The 19,566-nt window shown below is 35.7% G+C and overlaps 1 protein-coding gene across 1 annotated transcript in view; it reads left to right on the top strand.

Annotated features, from left to right (window-relative positions):
- KIAA1377 (KIAA1377 ortholog) overlaps positions 1 to 19,032 on the top strand; it is a 73,913-nt gene extending 54,881 nt beyond the window's left edge. The window contains exons 6-10 of the mRNA XM_010828824.1: positions 734 to 846; positions 4,339 to 4,414; positions 5,967 to 6,176; positions 12,514 to 12,578; positions 18,650 to 19,032. Coding sequence (XP_010827126.1) covers positions 734 to 846; positions 4,339 to 4,414; positions 5,967 to 6,176; positions 12,514 to 12,578; positions 18,650 to 18,709 — 524 coding nt within the window. The 3' untranslated portion in view covers positions 18,710 to 19,032. The remainder of the gene's footprint in view (positions 1 to 733; positions 847 to 4,338; positions 4,415 to 5,966; positions 6,177 to 12,513; positions 12,579 to 18,649) is intronic.
- The last annotated feature ends 534 nt before the right edge of the window (positions 19,033 to 19,566 follow it).

Genomic DNA, 19,566 nt, shown 5'->3' with positions numbered 1-19,566 from the left:
GCTATGCTATGCTAAGTCACTTCAGTCATGTCCAACTCTGTGCGACCCCATAGACGGCAGCCCACCAGGCTCCCCCGTCCCTGGGATTCTCCAGGCAAGAACACTGGAGTGGGCCGCCATTTCCTTCTCCAATGCATGAAAGTGAAAAGTGAAAGTGAAGTTGCTCAGATACTATGAGATATCCATAAATCCAGGGCACACATAAAATTCAGTGCATTGAAGGACACAAAAGAACACTAATGAAAATAACACTGCCAACCTCACACACTTAGAACCTCTGCTCTTCCTCCAAAATAACTGTTTACTGTATGCAATGTGCATACTTTGTATGCATACTATATGCATCTACCTTGCAAACTCACAAGGGTGCCAGTATCAATCATGTTTTACCACAGTAAATTTTAAATTTCTAGTTTTTAGTTAATAGAAAATGAAATTTTAACATGTTCTTCTTGTGCAACAGTGATTTGTTTTGCATATCCTCCTGGTGTTCTGCCACAACACTTTAGAGGTCACTGCTCTAAAGTATAGACCCCTCAAAAGCAGAGATGTTTAAATCTTTATGGTACCTGTGTCATGTATAGTACATGTAAGAGAAGTTCAATAAAAGCTTGCCAACTGAATGAATGAAACTTAGGGTTTTCTGTGGTGTTTGAAGGTAACTTGGAATTTTACAGTGGATATATACTGTCTACTCATGTAAATTTTGACTTTGTCGTGGTATTTGTTTAAGATTCTAGTGTTACAAGAAGAAAACGAATTGTCGAAAATAAGCACAAAAGTCTTTTAGAGCAAAAAAGACAAAACCCTGGATCTGTAGGACAGAAGTACAGTGAGCAGATGAATGTAAGTACCACGTTAGTAGACATCTCTATTCAATAGTGAAAAATTCTTGGAAAACAGAATGTTCTTAAAGGTCTGTGCTCTGCCTGCAAACTGTTCCACAACATAAATGGTATAGCCGAAGCCAATGTGAAGCACTGGAACTCTCTATGCTAGGAGCTTATTGTACTATCAGATCAGATCAGATCAGTTGCTCAGTCGTGTCTAACTCTTTGCGACCCCATGAACCGCAACACGCCAGGCCTCCCTGTCCATCACCAACTCCCGGAGTTCACTCAGACTCATGTCCATTGAGTCAGTGATGCCATCCAGCCATCTCATCCTCTGTCGTCCCCTTCTCCTCCTGCCCCCAATCCCTCCCAGCATCAAAGTCTTTTCCAATGAGTCAACTCTTCGCATGAGGTGGCCAAAGTACTGGAGTTTCAGCTTTAGCATCATTCCTTCCAAAGAAATCCCAGGGCTGATCTCCAAATGCTATATTCTAGTTTGCCTAAATGATCAGTTACTAATGAATATTTTAAACCAAGCTTAAGAAATCACATCATTTTATTTGTTATTATGTATAGTCAGCTCTGGGGAAAAGCTGAATTTATTCACAACAATATTAATATTTAGCTATACATTAAAAAAGGGAAAAAAAGAAAAGTAAACCAGAGCCATTGAAAATAAAGCAATGTGCTTACAAAGACTAATATAGTTCCAGTGTGTTTAAATGCCCTCCTTGAACCTGAACTTCCTGGAAGACATGCCAAGAAGGAAAATAGAGTGTTGCATTGTTCTCAGGGGATATCGATAATGACTTTGTTTATATCATTGAGAATCTCCTATACAGGACCTTGAAGTTCATAATAGATATCTCCCTATTAACAGTCAGCAACAAATAAATAAGGAGTTTCCTGTGCTGTTTGAAATAGAGGCCTTCAGTAAAGGTCAGAAGCATAATAATGTGGATTTAAAAGTTAGTAGAGGCGATTCTGTGAGAGCTAAGTAAGTGTCACCTAAATATAACATTTTCTAGAGGTGTAATTTGATCCAAGGATTGTATTTAAAATATTTTTTAAAACCTAGATGGATGAGTGATACAATTTGTAAAGTTTAAAAATAAAAATAAAATTAAAAAAAATAATAATAAAAAAGAAAAAAAATTAATAACACCTCTGATCTTTTATAGAATTGAAAATAGAATGTTTTGTGAAAAATTTGTATTTCAAGTTAAAGGTAGAAGGTCCTATTGTTTGAATATTGTAGGAACTATTAATTTTTATATGGCTAGTTATTAATATGGAGAACAATCAATCATGATTTAGCAAAACAAATCATTAGTTTTTTTATTTATGTAAATAATGCTGTCACATTACCAGTACATTTTTAGTGTTTAATAACAAACATAGTACTTAATTATAAATATAACTTCCTGATTACAAATGGAATAATACCTAGTAAGTCCTTCCTTTTTACCTTCCATGTTGTTCATATCAAACATCTCAAAATCTCTAAAGTCAACAATTTATCTTTATTTTCTCTTTATTTTTGTCAATATATATTAAATTTATAAGTAATGTATAGTTGTTATAACAAAAAATGAACAAACTGAATTTTAAATGCCATTACTACTGTCCTCTCTAAATTCATCCCTGTCTTCCTGTGTCTTTTTCTGTTTTCCTGTGTGTTGCTCCTTTGCATTCTATCTTGCTGCCTTTAGAGTCCATTTCTATTCTTCCCAGAAGCTCCACTTCCACTTTCACATACTCACTCCACTTACACATCTACAAAAGTCTCATTAGCTTTAAAATAGGTCAGTGTTTCCTGACTCAAAACAAAGTTTTGAGGTTTCATTTTTTTTATCCCTATTGTTTTGTTTTGACTTTTGGTTTGGGGTTGAGTTTGGTTTTGTTTTCACTCAAGAGGGTAAACAAGAATTCAGTTTCTATAGCACTGGCTCTTGTCACCTTGTTATTAGGAAATGTATTTTATCACACTGGATTTTTCCCAACCACTACTTCTGTGTGGAGAGAATCGAAAAGAGGTCAGTTCAGCTCAGTCGCTCAGTCGTGTCTGATTCTTTGCCACCCCCTGAACCGCAGCTTGCCAGGCTTCCCTGTCCATCACCAGCTCCCGGAGTTTACTCAAACTCATGTCCATTGAGCCGGTGATGACATCCAACCATCTCATCCCCTGCCGTCCCCTTCTCCTCCTGCCCTCAATCTTTCCCAGCATCAGGGTCTTTTCAAATGAGTCAGCTCTTCACATCAGGTGGCCAAAGTATTGGAGTTTCAGCCTCAACATCAGTCCTTCCAATGAACACCCAGGACTGATCTCCTTTAGGATGGACTGGTTGGATCTCCGTACAGTCCAAGGGACTCTCAAGAGTCTCCTCCAACACAATGAAAGATAAAAAAACTCACAATTGCCACTTTGTGCCATGGTCTCAGTCCAGGTTGTCTCAAGTCTATAATGGAGATCAGGCAAGGCTATGAGAGCTATTGAAGCAGGGTTTTTGCAGAAACCTGCCTCAGTTACTCTTCCAATTAGACTGAACAAAGGCTAGGTATAGTCATAGCCAGGCAACTTTATCTAAGAATCATTTCTTAAAGTGAAACAGAACGAGAGTAAAGAATCAAAGTAGACCATATCCAGGGAAGGAGAGTTGGTATCACTCAAGAGTGTTGAATGGAAATGCTAGTTGCCAGTGCTCTGATATTTCTTATTGCCCAGTTCTGTGCAGCATTGAGGCAGCTGTTTCTTTTCTAAGTATTGTCATCTAAGATGCTTGCTTGTCCTTGGCATAAAGCCACAATCAGAGACTTTTCGGTTAGTAATTGTCACCTACCCTTACAATGATAAACCAGACTTAGGGTAATTTTTTACCTTTCCTTTAGTTAATACTTTTGATTAACACCCAACTTACTTCCCTCTTCCAAATGTCCAAGATGATATTGCAATCTGAAAATGTACCAAAATTGACATAAAACATTTTTCTAATCTTTAGTTACCATGAAAGTGGAAGTTACTCAGTCGTGTCTGACTCTTTGGGACCCCATGGACTATACAGTCCATGGAATTCTCCAGGCTAGAATACTAGAGTGGGTAGCCTTTCCCTTCTCCGGGGCATCTTCCCAACCCAGGGATCGAACCTAGGTGTCCCGCATTGCAGGCAGATTCTTTACCAGCTGAGTCTCAAGGGAAGCCCAAGAATACTAGAGTGGGTAGTGTATCCCTTCTCCAGGAAATCTTCCTGACCCAGGAATCAAACAGGGGTGTCCTGCACTGCAGGTGGATTCTTTACCTACTGAGCTATTCAAGGAAGCCACTTAGTTTCCATAGAAAGGGCTTATTCTAATAATTCCTAATTTCTGCTCCAAAAAAAGGAAATACATATTATATGAATAGTGATAATTGAAAATAAAAACAGCAAATAAAAGTTTTTAAGCCAATATATATATCACTAATTTTAAATATGGAATTATATTCTGATTTAATGTTCTATTTTTATAGAATTTTGGACAAAGTATCCAGCTAAGTTCAAGTGAGCCAAAACAAACTACAAGGGGTACTTCTAATATTGAAGAAGGTATGTTTTAGTTTAAACATTTTCTTCTCAGCTTTGTCCCCAATGATTTCTTTTTTGTTGTTCTTACATATTTTCCAAAGCTCTTACATATCACATGACTGTTATACCACCAATTAGGACCTGAATTCTCCTCACCCTGCACATTTAGACTGTTGCCAGTTTTTATTTGTTCTAAATAATAATATATTGAACATCTTTCTACATCAGATTTTTTCCTGACTATTTGATTATTTAAAATTAGAATACCTGGCTTAATTGGCACCCAACTAATATTTATTGAATGAAACTCTGTGTATTAAATGAGTACTAGGTCAAAGGAAATAAGTTTTGTTGTGGCTTTTTTTTATATATTCCTGTAGCATTTTCATGAAAAGTATTATCATTCAAAATTCTTCTGGGGTGTATGTGAACTTAAGGTAAATATCACATCTCTTATTTGCATATATGACAGAGAAATGGTGTGTTATTAGTTCTTATTTGAGTACCTTTTACTAATAATAAGCTTAATTGTTTCTGTATGTGTATTTATTTTGGTGAATTATTTCTTCATATTCTTTTTTCCTATAAATATTGGAGTTTTAGTATTTTCTCACTCATTTCTGCAAACTCTTTAAATATCAAGGATTCTGATCCTTATGCTAGTTATAAATGTTTTTACTACTTTATTATGTGCATTTTATTCCACTTATGTTTTATTTTCACATATAGAAGTCTTACTTTACATTTTTTCATTTAACAAATAATTATTGAGAGCTAATTTCCTGCCTGCAACTAAATATTTTGGATACATAATAATTAATCAAACATGTAAAAAGTCTTGGCCTTCAGAATTTAAAATCTATTTGGGAAGACCAACCTCAAAAAATTTTTTTTGGTTTTGTCTTAGTGATTTGTGCATTACCAAAGAAACTTTCCGATGAAGAAAGTTAGAAATGTTTCTTTTCCCTCTAGATTACTTTAATGATTTGATTCATTAAACTTAACTCTTTAATTCCTTTGAAATTTGTTTAAATAGATGATGTGAAGTGAAACTCCAAAGTGCTTATTTTATAAGCAACAAGCTAAGTTATTTGACTCATCTTCTTTGAAGTATTTGATCCTTCTATAGTCATATGGTCTTTTATTTGGTCAGTTTCTAAGCTTTCAATTCTGTCCAGCTGATCATCTAATTTTCTAAAATTTCTGTAAGTTCCTTTTCTCTTATCATCATAATTGCTATTATAAGACAATCTACTTCATCTCTTTATTCTACTAATGAATAATAAAAACAACACAGAAATAATCTACATATACATAGTGTATTTTTTCCTTAGTTAAACTAACACCTATGAACTTTTATTACCTCACTGCCATCATTTTGAGTATCTGTTTTTTACTTAGGGATGGGAAAATGCTAGATATAGAAGACCCTGATAAATAAAATGCAAAGTAACAAAAGATTTACTGGGTTTCTGTTTGTGAAATTAATACATACAGGCGTGTCAGTTATGTATAAAGACAGATCCCAAAGACAAAAAGGGATCAAAGAATAGTTAATATAAAGTTTCTGTAGTTTCAGGCAGTACTTCTGAATTTTTGATGGCTGAAAATCTAGTGAAAGCTTCAGTGCCTGAGGATGAGATTCTAACTGTCATGAATAGCAAGCAGCTACAGCAAACAAATCTGGCTTTAAATAAAATGCAGCAATTTAACATCTGTGCACTATCAGCTGAAGAACAAAAGATCCTACAGTCCCTTAATCATCTCAATGAAAGATTATACTGTAAGTATGGAAGAACACTTTTTGTGTACAGGAAATTTTGTATTTTATTCTTAGACAATTTTTATTTAAAATTTAATTTAAAAATTGAAAATGAAAATGCAAAATGTGTCCAGATTATCACCTATTTGAACCAAGTATATAACAATTTAAAATTTATCTGAATGTATATGCTATTTCAAGTATACTATATTCATATCATTTACAATGATACCAGTTTCACTGGCAGGCTTAATTGTCTTTTGGCAATGTGTGAATATACTTCTATTTCAGCAATGTGACAAGCTAGTTATCTGTACTTACCATCCATCTAAAACAACCATAAATCCAGGATTATTGTTGTCATTCAGTCACTAAGGCATGTCTAACTCTTTGTCAGCCCATGAACTGCAGCATGCCAGGCCTCCCCATTCTTCACTGTCTTCCTGAGTTTGCTCAAACTCATGTCCATTGAGTCAGTGATCCCATCCAATCATCTCATCCTCTGTATTTACCATCCATCAAAAACAACCATAAATTCAGGGTTATGTACTTTAAAATCTTAAATATAGCAATAAGATGGTGAGAATACAGAAATTCACAGGACCAGGAACTAAATATAAATAAGATCCTAGAGCGATAAGGAGAGTGCTGCTGCTAGCTTTTCTCTTGAGAACATTTAACCCACAGAGTGAAATTGAGCTTTGCTTTTCATGGCCTCATGGAAAAATGGGAACAGAAGACAAAATCCATGGCCTACTTAAAGATGAGTAGTCTCATGGAAGACCCTCCCCCCTAAAGTTGGGCCTACCGAGGAGCTACATCCTATGCAGTCTCACACTCCCAGAGAGACAAAGAGAGAGGTTAAAAAAAAAAAGCTTGCCTAACAAGTCTCAGAATTAAACAGATGAGGGGCGAAGACATGCAAGCTTTTTCACCCCTCTGTATGTCTCTGTATGTCTATGTAACTCTTTAAGAGGTTTTTGTCAACAACAGTCTCTTACTAAAGGAAATTCTAAAAATTGTACTTTAGCAAACCGAAAGTGATCTCAGATGGATAGTCTGAGAGGGTAAATTTGAACAAACATTGTATAAAAAAAATAAATGTAATTAAAAAGTAGTACGTGATTCAAAGAGAAAACAGAGTTTAAATACCTATCAAAAATATTACATAAATTGGAGAACATAAATGGTGTTAAAGTGTACTAGAACTCTCGTATGGTTATGGAATTGAGTAAAGATAGAGATTAACTTTGTACATGCTTGCTAAGTTACTTCAGTCATGTCCTACTCTTAGCAATCCTATGGACTGCAGCCCACCAGGCTCCTCTGTCCATGAGAGACAGAAATTAACTTCAGATGTTGATGAATAAAGTATGTCTGTGCTCATTACTAAGGTCACAGGGGAAAACTAGTTTAGATGAATTATTATCAGATGAAATTGACTATAAAGCAGAAAACATTACTAGACATAAAAAAAGATGACTTCATGATGATCAAAGTTTTAATACAGGAAAAATCTATAAAATATTTTCATTGTATAAACATTTAAAAACATAGACTCAAAATGTATAAAGTATTTTTTAGCCATGATTAGGGGATATTTTAACATTAATTATAATTAATTACAATCAGTAATTGATAGAACAAATAGACCGAAAAAATTGATATATAATAATCAAACATGATTAACATTCTTGATCAAAGGGACACATTCTTTGTAAGCGCACACTTAGAACATTTATTAAAAGGAACCAATATTATCCTATAAAACACATTGACACATTTCAAAGGATTGGAGTAATGCACATCCTCTGACCACAAACATGAGTAACAAAAAATAACCATTAAGAAAAACATTTTTAAACAAACCAATGTTCTGGAAAATTAACTATAATAGAAATTACAAACTATTTAGATGTGAACAATAATAAAAATATTTTCTATGTATGTATTTATCAAGGTCTCTCAACCTTGTCACTACAGACATTTTTGGTTGATAATCATTTGTTGTGGGGGGCTTTCCTGTGCCTTGTACCATGCTTAGCAGTATCTCTGGCTTCGAAAATCATAGAATGTCCCCATCATGATAAGTGTCTTCAGACATAGCCAGATGTCCTCTGAATGGCAAAAAGAAAATTACCTATGGTTGAGAACTACTGAATATTTTTTATATGTCATATATATAAAAATATATATGTATTTACTGTGTGCATGTATATATTCCACATTTGCATAAAATGTAGAAAACTGGAATATATCAATCACACACTAAGAATGAGAAAAAACAGATAAACAACAAAAGTGTAGGTTTTCTTGAACCCATTAGAGAGCTGAGATCCCAGCACAACCAAGTAGCCTGACATCCAAGGAAAGACAGGAACTTCCAAGGAGAGACAACATGACCGTTGGCTCACTGTGGCAGAATATGGTGCAATGCCAGATTCCATACAAGCTAATGTTAGGAATTATGTTTAAATTGCTAACAGATAAATGTGGGCTATTACTGGAATATAAAACCCCTGGGAGTCACAGACACAAGAGTTCACACAGCTCACAGATTCTTCTTTATAAACTTATACTGTGTATTCATAAGAAAAAAGCAGAATAGGAGACTAGAGAAATCCTTTCTCAGTGGCGCAGTCTTGAAGAAGGGGAGCAGCCAGCACTGTAGGAAAGGTATCAAGCTCCATGCAGAACCTTCTTTCCTGCAGAATGAAGGTCTGGGCTTCCCAGGTGGCACTAGAGGTAAAGAATCCACCTGCCAAAGCAGGAGACAAAAGAGATGTGCGTTTGATGCCTGGGTCAGGAAGGGTCAGGAAGATCCCCTAGAGTGGGAAATGGCACCCACTCCAGTATTCTTGCCTGAAAAATTCCATGGGCAGAGGAACCTGGTGGGCTACAGTCCATTGGTGTGCAAAGGTTTGGACACGACTGAGCAACTCAGCACACACACACACAGGTATTGGGATAGAGGCAGCAAACTTTGCTGATTGCCCCCAGGGCACAAGTGAAGACTTACTGGGTGTAGCGGAAACGTAAGAGAAGTAGGCTTCTACTCTTAGAGAAGGAGCAAAAAGGAGGCAGAGACCCATATTATTAGAGGTATCATGCTATTGGAGAAGGGGCACAAAATTGTCTTGCACAAAACCTTCCAAAGATATAGTGCACAAAGTGGACTGCCCTGGAAAGGAGGAGCAAAATGACTGAGGAGGCATAGAGGACATGCCTAAGGCTTAAGCCTGGAGCAAGACAACAGAAAGACTCCACTACTCCCCTACTACAAGGCCAGTGAGTACCAAAGAACAAGCAATGGAAATCAGCTGGAGAAAAGCAAGAACATAGAGAGTCTTGTGGTACTGTGCAGACACACAGGGAGGCAAAAACTGAAAGTAGAGGGGAAAATTTAAGGGAAAAACCTCTGATACCTGCAGAAGCACAAAATAACACTAGAGAATTTTGAAACCATTGATGTACTGAAGGTAACCATAGCAACAATAAAACTCAAACTGAGTTGATTAACGACACACACACACATACATACACACCAATTGTCTAACAGAAAAGACATGCCCATTTTCTGGCACAAACATATTTACCCCAAACAAGAAGTTCAGCATTCAGTCAAAACTTAAAAAGCAAGAAAAAAACTCACAGTCAAGGGACAAAGCAATGAACAGAGTGAGACACAGATGGCCCAGATGTTGAAACTGTTGGATAGATAATTTTAAATAACTATGACTAATATGTTAAAGGTTATAGTGGAAAAGTGTAATCTCCACATGGGAGATTACAAGCCTGAACAGATAAGAATTTCAGCAGAGAGATGGAAACCATACAAAAGGGTCAAATAGAAATGTGAGAAATAGGAACACTGTAACAGAAATTAGTATTCTATGTACTTGTCAGCAGATTCAACAAAGCTGAGGAAAGAATTTATGAATTTGAAGATAGGTGAGAGAAAATTTCCAAACTGAAACACCAAAACTTTTGAAGGAAAACACCAGAACAGAGGATCTAAGAGCCATGGGACAATATAAACCAGTCTAACAAACATCTGATTGGGACCCCAGTGTGAGAAACTGCAGCCTTTTTCACTGGAATGAGCTACTGATTGGATTTAGGTAAAGCCCTTTCACATAGGATGAGAACCCATTCTTCAATCCCAAATAGCTATGAAGAACTTCTGGGGTCATTCTGAGACAAGTTGTTTGTCACTTCATATTGCAACAATTGGGCACCAAATAGAAATTAAATTGAGCTCCTATTACATAAGTAAAAATCAGTTACAAGGTGATTAAAGATTAAATATGAAATATATATATAAAGCTTTTAGGAGGTAGTATAGAAAATATTTGTAATCTCAGGATTTCAAGGAAAGATTTCTTAAGTAGAGCACAAGGATCATAATCCATAGAGGAAAAAGATAATAAATTTTACTGTATTAAAGTTACAAACTTTTCTTCCTATCAGAACATTAAAAGAATGAAAAGGCAGGCCACAAAACAGAAGAAAATTTAATACATCGTTCAAATATATAAAGAACTTCTATATATCAATAAGAAAAGTCAATTTAGTAGAAAAATAGGTGTGGGAATATGAACAGGAACGTCACAACAAAGAAAATGCAAATGACAATAAGCATTAATAGATTATTCAACATTTTTAGTAATGCAAAATAAAACAATGAAGTACAGTTATATACTCATCAGAAAGACGAGTTTAAAAGCATGGCAATGCTAAGTGTTGGCAAAGACATACAGCAATTAGAGCTCTCTGATAATGCTGATGGGAATGTAAACTGAGGCAGTCTTTTAGGAAATGTTTTGCTACCCATGTAATAAATTGAACATGAACATACCCTACAACCTAGCAATTTTACTTCTAGGTGCATATCTAGAGAAAACTGCACATGTGTATCAGAAAACATGTATAAGTACGTGTAGTGTGTGTGTGTTAGTTGCTTAGTCGTGTCCGACTCTTTTCAACCCCATGGAGTGTAGCCTGTTAAGTTCCTCTGTCCATGGGATTCTCTAGGCAACAATACTGGAGCGGGTTGCCATTCCCTTCTCCAGCGGATAGAGATCATCATAACAACAAAAGCCAAAAATTTTAAAACATATATATATATACACACACATATATATGTGGTATATTCAGGTTCTGGATTACTGTTCAACAAGGAAAATGAACAGCTACACGCATGGAAAATTAGATCTACACACGTCATCATGGATGAATCCAAATAATATATAATTTTGAGCAAAATAAGGCAAATCTCGGAAATACCATTTATGTAAAGAAACATGCAAAACTAGACAATTATTTGGGGGATATGTATACATGTATTAAATCTATAAAGAAGCAAAGCCAGTTTAGTGCATTACCTCTGTGAGCAGGGAAGAGAATGCAATCCCCAGAGCATCTGAGGTATTCCAGGATTTCTCCAAAGTGATGATAATGTTCAAATATCTTAGTCTAGGTAGTTACACAAGACATTAGCTTTATTATTACTGAATAAATATGCACGTATGTTTTACATACTCTATGTTAATTTCAAAATTAAATGCTTAATACATTAATAAAAGACAGTGTGCTGAATCTACAAAAGCAATACATAACTAAAGCTGTAGGTTTAAGGTAAAATTATGCAGCTGTGCTGTGCTCAGTAGCATCCAACTCTTTGCAACCCCATGGACCATAGCTCACCAGGCTCCTCTGTCCATGGGATTTTCCAGGCAAGAATACTGAAGTGGGTTGCCATTTCCTTCTCCAAAAATTAAGCAGATATAGAATAAAAGCATCAAGTCAGTTTTTTTGGAGGGTTCTTTTTTTCCTTTAGATACTTCCACATATCTTAAATGCTTCATATAAAAGATTCTGTCTTAATTTTTTTCTTTTGTCCAGATCCTTGCAATTATATGGACAAAAGCAAAAACATTGAAAAGGCAAGAGCTGACCAAATTACTAAACTTTTTGCACCTCAGTAGCTAAACATCTCCTCCTTTTTCCTGAGATCCTCCAAGAATGAAATTTGTTTTTTGTTTAAAAAGATAGAAAAATTAAAAAAGAAAAAAACAAGAAGATAGAAAAATTTTAAAGAAAAAATAACCTAGCATTTGAATAAAGATTGGTATGGAACAGTCAAAGTACTAGGAATGTCTTTTTAGGAACATAAATTTTGTGTATAATAATAGTTTTTAATCAAATTAACTCGACTGTTTCTGAGTACAATAAGGAAAAAAGTTTCTTATTCAGTTTTCAATATTTTGACACATCAGAATTTAATATTTGATTCTTTAGCCAGTCCTTTCAATATATATAACTAAATTATTTATATATCATGGTATAATTATTTCAGATATACAAGAAACCATTTGCAAAAATCCATCCATCAAAAGTACTTTACAAATAATACCACTTCTGGTAAGTATTTTCAGAGTATTTTTTGTTTTCTTTTTTTAGGAAACATCATGTTTTTATATGTAAAAATCCTTTATTGGTAATAATTTTTCTTGAGATTGACTTTTAGGAAGCTTTTCTCCCCAATCAACTTTTTAATTATAAGATGTTTTCTTAGAATCAAGCAAATATCCTCTCATTTAAAAAATCATAATATAAAGATTTTTACATTGAGAGCATTTCGTCAATTGACAGATGGTAACCATTAACTTTCTCTCTAAAAACGTTACTCTTCCTTATTTTAACATCAGTAACATCGGTCAGCAACCTTCCTTTCTCAGGGAAAATGGTATAAATTCACAGAGTTATGACATCAAAATTACTCCATTCCCCTCCTCCATCAATACGGTTTCATTTGCCATATTCTGCCTGGAGATTTGAACATTTTATTTTTGTTTGACCGTCTGTCTGCTGTTTTTATTTTATGTTATTTTACTCTTCATTTAGATTCACCAGCTGATGACATTTTGCCGTCTTTGGTTTATCTGATGTATGGATGGATGGGCAAATGAAAGAGCAAAGTAGAATAGGTGGGCTCAGATAGGACAGGGTAGATGGGACAGAAGATGCATAGTTACACACACACAAACATATATTTTAATGAACTGCTTAAAAGTGTAGACATGGTGATACTTCCCCTCTAATACCCCAGCATACAGAAATTCACCTTCCATCAAAATTATCACACCCGAGAAATTTAATATCACATATTATTTGATATACATTCCACATTCAAAGTTCTTCAGTTGTCTAAAAAAAACTCTCTGTGGCTATTTTATTTCTCTGATCCAGGATCTAACCCAGGATTATAATGTTGCATTTGGTTGTTGTATCTTTTAACCTAGAAAAGTCTCCTGTTTTTCAGTCTTTCATCTACATTGACACTTGCGAAGCATCCAGACCGATTATATTGAATACCCTATAATCTGGATTTGTCTGGTTGTTTTCTCATTATTAGATTCAGGTTATTTTTTTATTCAGGTTATTATGAATGCAGAGTTCTCAGTTTGTGTTTTTGTAGCCTGTTTTTCTTTTAATCACTTGGGCTTATTTCTACCTGTATCTTGCCCAATTCTATTTAACTGCTTGTTATCTATAGTCCCAAAAACAGATGTCCACACTTTTAGATGTCCAAGCTTAGTTCCTCCCTTTGGAATAAAGTGCATGGGCTTTCGATGTACTTTGGTCTTTTAAAAGATTTCAAAATTTGTTCTTGGATCTTCACTGTATTTTATATATGTAAAATTATTTAATATGAAAGTTCTAAAAAGGCAATATATAACCATATTCTTACACTTTCTGTATGTTCAAGAGACCATTAAAATTGTATTTACCAGGACACCTGTAGTATAGCCTATTTCTAGTCAATAGAGATTTTTCCAAAAAATATTTCTATCTCTTTAAATGGCAAAAATGTCTGTTCAAAAGTATTTGTTATTTTGGAGATATTGCAGATAAGTTTTTTATCAGTGTTTTTTGTTTTTCATTCATCTCCAATGTTTTCCTAGCCATATGAACAAGAATTTTGTTTTTAAATTATAATACTATATCATAGCTTTACAATGTACAAGTATTATGTAGTTAATTCAGAAACTAAATTTCTCCACCTAGGAACACTAATTGTATAATATCTATCAGGTACCCCAGTACTAAAAACCCAAATGTCATTGGTTTAACATTGGAGAATTGATGTTTCATTCCCAGAAGTTGTATATCTCTCTGGAAGATTCACAACTTGAGTAAAGTTTATATATTAATCCACCACCCTCCACCCCACATATATGGTTTTATTGTTGTTGCTGTTTGCATATTTACCCCATTCAATTGCCCTTTGGGATGTTTCCCCCATACCAGTGCTTGATAGTGTTGATCTGGGTTTCTTTCTCATCTCAGGCATAGAAGTAAACTGATGTATTTTTTCTTCCTAATGTGTTTAGTGGAGAAGGCAATGGCAACCCACTCCAGTACTCTTGCCTGGAAAATCCCATGGACGGAAGAGCCTGGTAGGCTGCAGTCCATGGGGTCGTGAAGAGTCAGACACGACTGAGCAACTTCACTTTCACTTTCCACTTTCATGCATTGGAGAAGGAAATGGCAACCCACTCCAGTGTTCTTGCCTGGAGAATCCCATGGACGGAGAAGCCTGGTAGGCTGCAGTCCATGGGGTCGCACAGAGTCGGACACGACTGAAGCGACGCAGCAACAGCAAGCAAGCAAGCAATGTGTTTAGTATGAATTTTAAAAGATACTTTATCATTTTAAAAAATCATTCTGAAAGGTATAAAACCATTTAAATCATTTGAAACCATTATCTAGAAAGAACAATAATGGATTTCTAATAGTGAGATTTCAGGCACTTTAATACTTGGGTTAGAGGAATAATTTTGAGCAGGAGAGCCACCTCAGTATCTTTCATAGCACAGTCAACTGCTATTGCTTAGAGCAAGTACTGTTCTGAGATTTTTCAGAAGAGAAGTATTCAACCCACTCTTTTCTGTATTCCTTCATTGAACACTCATAATCACTTTAATAGTATCCACCCCCGTAGAGTACTGATTAGCATTATGTGAGATAATCACCCATGTAAAGCACTTAGAACAGAACCTATAACATAGCATGTGCTAAATACATGTTAAGTTGCACTATCATTATTATTGTCACCTCGGCTTCCCAGGTGGCTCAGATGGTAAAGAATCTGCCTGCAATGTGGGAGACCTGGGTTCGATCCCTTGGAGAAGGAAATGGCAACCCACTCCAGTATTCCTGCCTCAAGAATCCCATGGACAGAGGAGCCTGGTGGGCTACAGTCGATGGGATCACAAAGAGTCAGACACGACTGAGCAACTAATGCACATGGTCATCTTACTAGTTTAAATTATCTCCAAAAAAAGTGACATTCCAAAAAGTATTTACATGAAATTTACATGCAGAATATAACTTCTCTTCTAAAAAATATGAATTATTCTAACAACAATTTTTAATCCCACAATGTACAGTGTTGATCTATTCTAACCAAACATGTTTAATATATTTAATGTGAATTAAGTTTGCAATGCTCTGCTCTGCTTTCATGTTTTTCTCATGCTTTACTTACATTCTTGCCCAATTCCTACCTGCACTATATTTTTGCTCTACTCTTCAGACACAACCCTCTAAGCTGTAGTTTAATGTTACTTCTCCCATGAAGCATGCTGTGACCAATCCATCTATGATATTCTAAGCCTCCTCTGAACTTATTACTGCAGTATATCTGGTTTTACACATGTGTACTCCATATGTGCTTTGTTAGTTGTCTTTCTAAGTGAATAATCTTTTTTGGATCTTAGAGGATTTTTTTCACTTATCTGCCCACTTCATAGAAATTTGCACATACTCAATCTTTGAAAATACTGGTGGAGATTATATGGCTTTTTTATACATGGTCTGTGAATATATAAATTATCCACATTTTTCAGACTTCAGTAAAATGCAGTGAACCTGAAACCTTTTTTAATATTCTAAGGATTTTATGCTCCATAAAAGTACCACTGTTTCTAGCGTTCTTCCAAAGGCCTCTACTGAGTGTTGTTTATCTGTTTGCTTGCTTTGGCTGCACAGGCTTTCTCCAGCTGTGGGCACACAGGCTCCTCTGGTTGCAGAGTGCAGGCTCCAGAGCACACTGGCTCAGCTGTCCTGTCAGTTGAGGTCTTGGTTTCCCGACCACGACCCCACCCACAGCCCTGTGGGCTCCCAGCCACCGGGCCACCTGGGAAGTCCCTGAGTGTTAATGTTGTTGTGTACTCACTCAGTCGTGTCCAACTCCAAACCCATGGACTGCAGCCTGCCAGGCTCCTCTGTCCGTGGAATTCTCCAGGCAAGAATACTGGAGTGGGTTGCCATTTCCTTCTCCAGGGGATCTTCCCAACCTAGGGGTCGAACCTGTATCTTCTGCACTGGCAGGTGGATTCTTTACCAGTGCACCGCCTGGGAAGCCCCTGAGTGTTAACATTTAATCAATACAGTCTTTGCGGCAACTGAACATTTTTGAGATATAAGTAGAAGAAAGGAAACTGACACTTACTAGGCTCCTACCATTGAAAAGCACTGTACCAAATGGTCTCACAGATATTCTTCTGTTTAATCTTCTACGTTGGTGACATTAAGTGATTTTCTCAACTCTCAGAACTGTGATGAGTTCTGGTGATGCGTTCTCAGTGATGAGTCAGGATTTACACTTTCCCATCTAACCCCCAAAATCTGTTCTACCTTTTATAATCCTTATTTCAATGACACCATTATCCACCAAATTTCCCAGAGAGAAATTTATATCTTATCCAGGCTTCTCATTCTCCCTTAACCCCTAGTCAATAAATCCTCCCAATAATAAAGTGCATCTCAAATCCACTGACTCCTCTCCATTTCGGCTATTATCTTAGTTTAAGAATTCACCATGTCTCATCTAGACCATTTCAACAGCCTCCCTTTTTGCTCTCACCACTGTGTCTTTCACACCATCACCATCAGAGTAATCTTTTTAAAGAGCCAGGTAGGAACATAACACTCTCTTTCTTAAAACCCAATCTCAGTAGTTACCCATCACCTGAAAGATAAAATTAAGACTTCCCTGGTGGTACCTTGAATAAGAATCCATCTGCCAGTGCAGGGCACAGGGTTCGATCCCCGGCCCAGGAAGATTCCACATGCCACAGAGCAACTAAGCCCATGCACCACAACTACTGAGCCTGTGCTCTAGGGCCTGTGACCCACAACTGCAGAGCCCACGGGCCACAACTGCTGAAGCCCCTTCACTTAGAGCCTGTGTTCTGCAACAAGAGAAGTCACCCCAATGCGGCAAAGAGCTGCCGCTGTTTGCTGCAGCTAGAAAAAGCCGGTGCAGCAACGAAGACCTAGTGCACCCAAAAATAAATAAATAGACAATGAAAAGTAATTTTTAAAAACTCCAGAGAACTACACTCAAGAGCTTTTCACCCTCATCTCCAGTTGCTCTACAGGTCATAATTTACATACTCTTGAGTAAGAAGCAGGTCTCCCTGGAACTTCTTGCAGCATCCCGGGCCCACACTGCTCCCACTGCTTCACAGGAGTGCTCCTAAACTCCTCTCTCCTCTATTCTTTTAAGACTTGACTTCAGTGTCATCCCTGATAGGCTTACCCAGCTCAGACTTTGTTTTACCCAAAATTTAGAAGTTCTTCTTTTTGGAAACCGTAGCAGTCTGATTTTTTCTTTTTGTAAAAATTATTGTATTTGCCTATTTTTATTCACTGAACAAATAAAGGCTTAGTTCTTACCCTGTGTCAGGCTGGGACTCGAAAGCAGAAAACACTTTCCTTTCCTCAAGTAAGGAAGTAAGTCTGTGCATTACAACACGGACATACAGATAAAATGCAAACAATATAGGATAAAAGGGTTACTGCAGGGCAGCCTCCAGGCCCTCCCATGATTTTTCAATATAAAAACTAGGAATCTTAGAAGCAGAATTTTCAGTTTGGAATATTTTACCTGCTTTTTTAATGGGGAACACATGTATACCTGTGGTGGATTCATTTTGATATTTGGCAAAACTAATACAATTATGTAAAGTTTAAAAATAAAATAAAATTAATTAAAAAAATTTTTTAAAAATAAAATAAAATAAATTTAATGAATTTTTAACAATCACTTTCCCAAGAACTTCTTTAGCCTAACATTGTTAAACTACTCCTAGGGTATTGTATGGGCTCCAAGTGATTCCTATAGAAACTAAAATTATTAAATTTTGACCATTTACACAGCAGGTTATGATTTTTAAAAAGCACCTGTAAACATCTTGCCAATAGCAAAGAGTAAAAATTATGAACCATTATAATTAGTATGATGCCTTATATAAAGTGATAGTCATCATGTTGAGATTGATGTTTATGTAGCATTTGAGAAATTGAATTATGAGTTCAGTCTTATTAAAATCTGTAATCTGTAAGGAGATCCACCTAACAGGTTTTTCCTTAAAGTCTATGAATACTACAGTAAAAGAATATATTCTGAAATTATGTTACAGAACAGCCAGCCAAGGACCAGTCCATCTGATGTTGGATCCAGATCACAGAGAAAATACTGATGAGTATAACAGTAGTTATTAAATGGAATCATTATTTTTGAGAGTCTCCTATAAATATATATTTATGTGTCTGTTAATTATTAAAATACTATAACCATCAAATAACATGAACAATGGAGATTTACATTTATGCTTATAATACTTTATGTATTTTATTGATAAATACATTTTTAATAAATGAAAATACTTCACTGTTTTTAATGAGAATGCTACTGGAAATAAATTCATTGTATTTAAAAGTAAGATATTTTATTATTCAAATTATGTGTTAGCTATAGTTCAGGACCTTGTTTTGCTGAAATTCCTAATAAATTCTAAATTTTTGTAGAATGGTGTAAAAAGTTTATGATTAATAATACCGCTCATAAATAGTAATTCTATTTGTTTAAGACTTTGAAGGATCTCTGTACTTTGGAGATGTTACTAAAGGGTCTTATTCTCAATTCTGCATGTTCAGAAATTAAAGTTATCATATTTGAAAGGGGTGGTTAGCCTCTAAAGAATTGGCTTTACTAGCAAAGCTCATGAGGCAGATGATAAATATCAAAAGTAAACTTCAATCCCAACTGGATTACTTAAATTGTCTGATCAATATGTTCTTTTCTCAATGAGAGTGTCTATTGGTGAAACTAGATTTATATTAGAAGGTTGTTTAAGTTATAGAAACAAAACCAAAAGTTGTATGATCATAAAAAAAATTGTTTTCATAAAATTATAATAGTCTCATACATCCTTTTGAAGAAGGAAATGGCCACCCACTCCAGTATTCTTGCCTGGAAAATTCCATGGACAGAGGAACCTGGCGGGCCACAGTCCATGGGATCACAGAGTCGGCCACGACTGAGTACATCAGCAGC

The sequence above is a fragment of the Bison bison genome, unplaced genomic scaffold, assembly GCF_000754665.1.
Source record: "Bison bison bison isolate TAMUID 2011002044 unplaced genomic scaffold, Bison_UMD1.0 scf7180017858736, whole genome shotgun sequence".
Lineage (NCBI taxonomy): Eukaryota > Metazoa > Chordata > Mammalia > Artiodactyla > Bovidae > Bison > Bison bison.
This window is presented reverse-complemented; position numbering and strand designations above follow the sequence as displayed.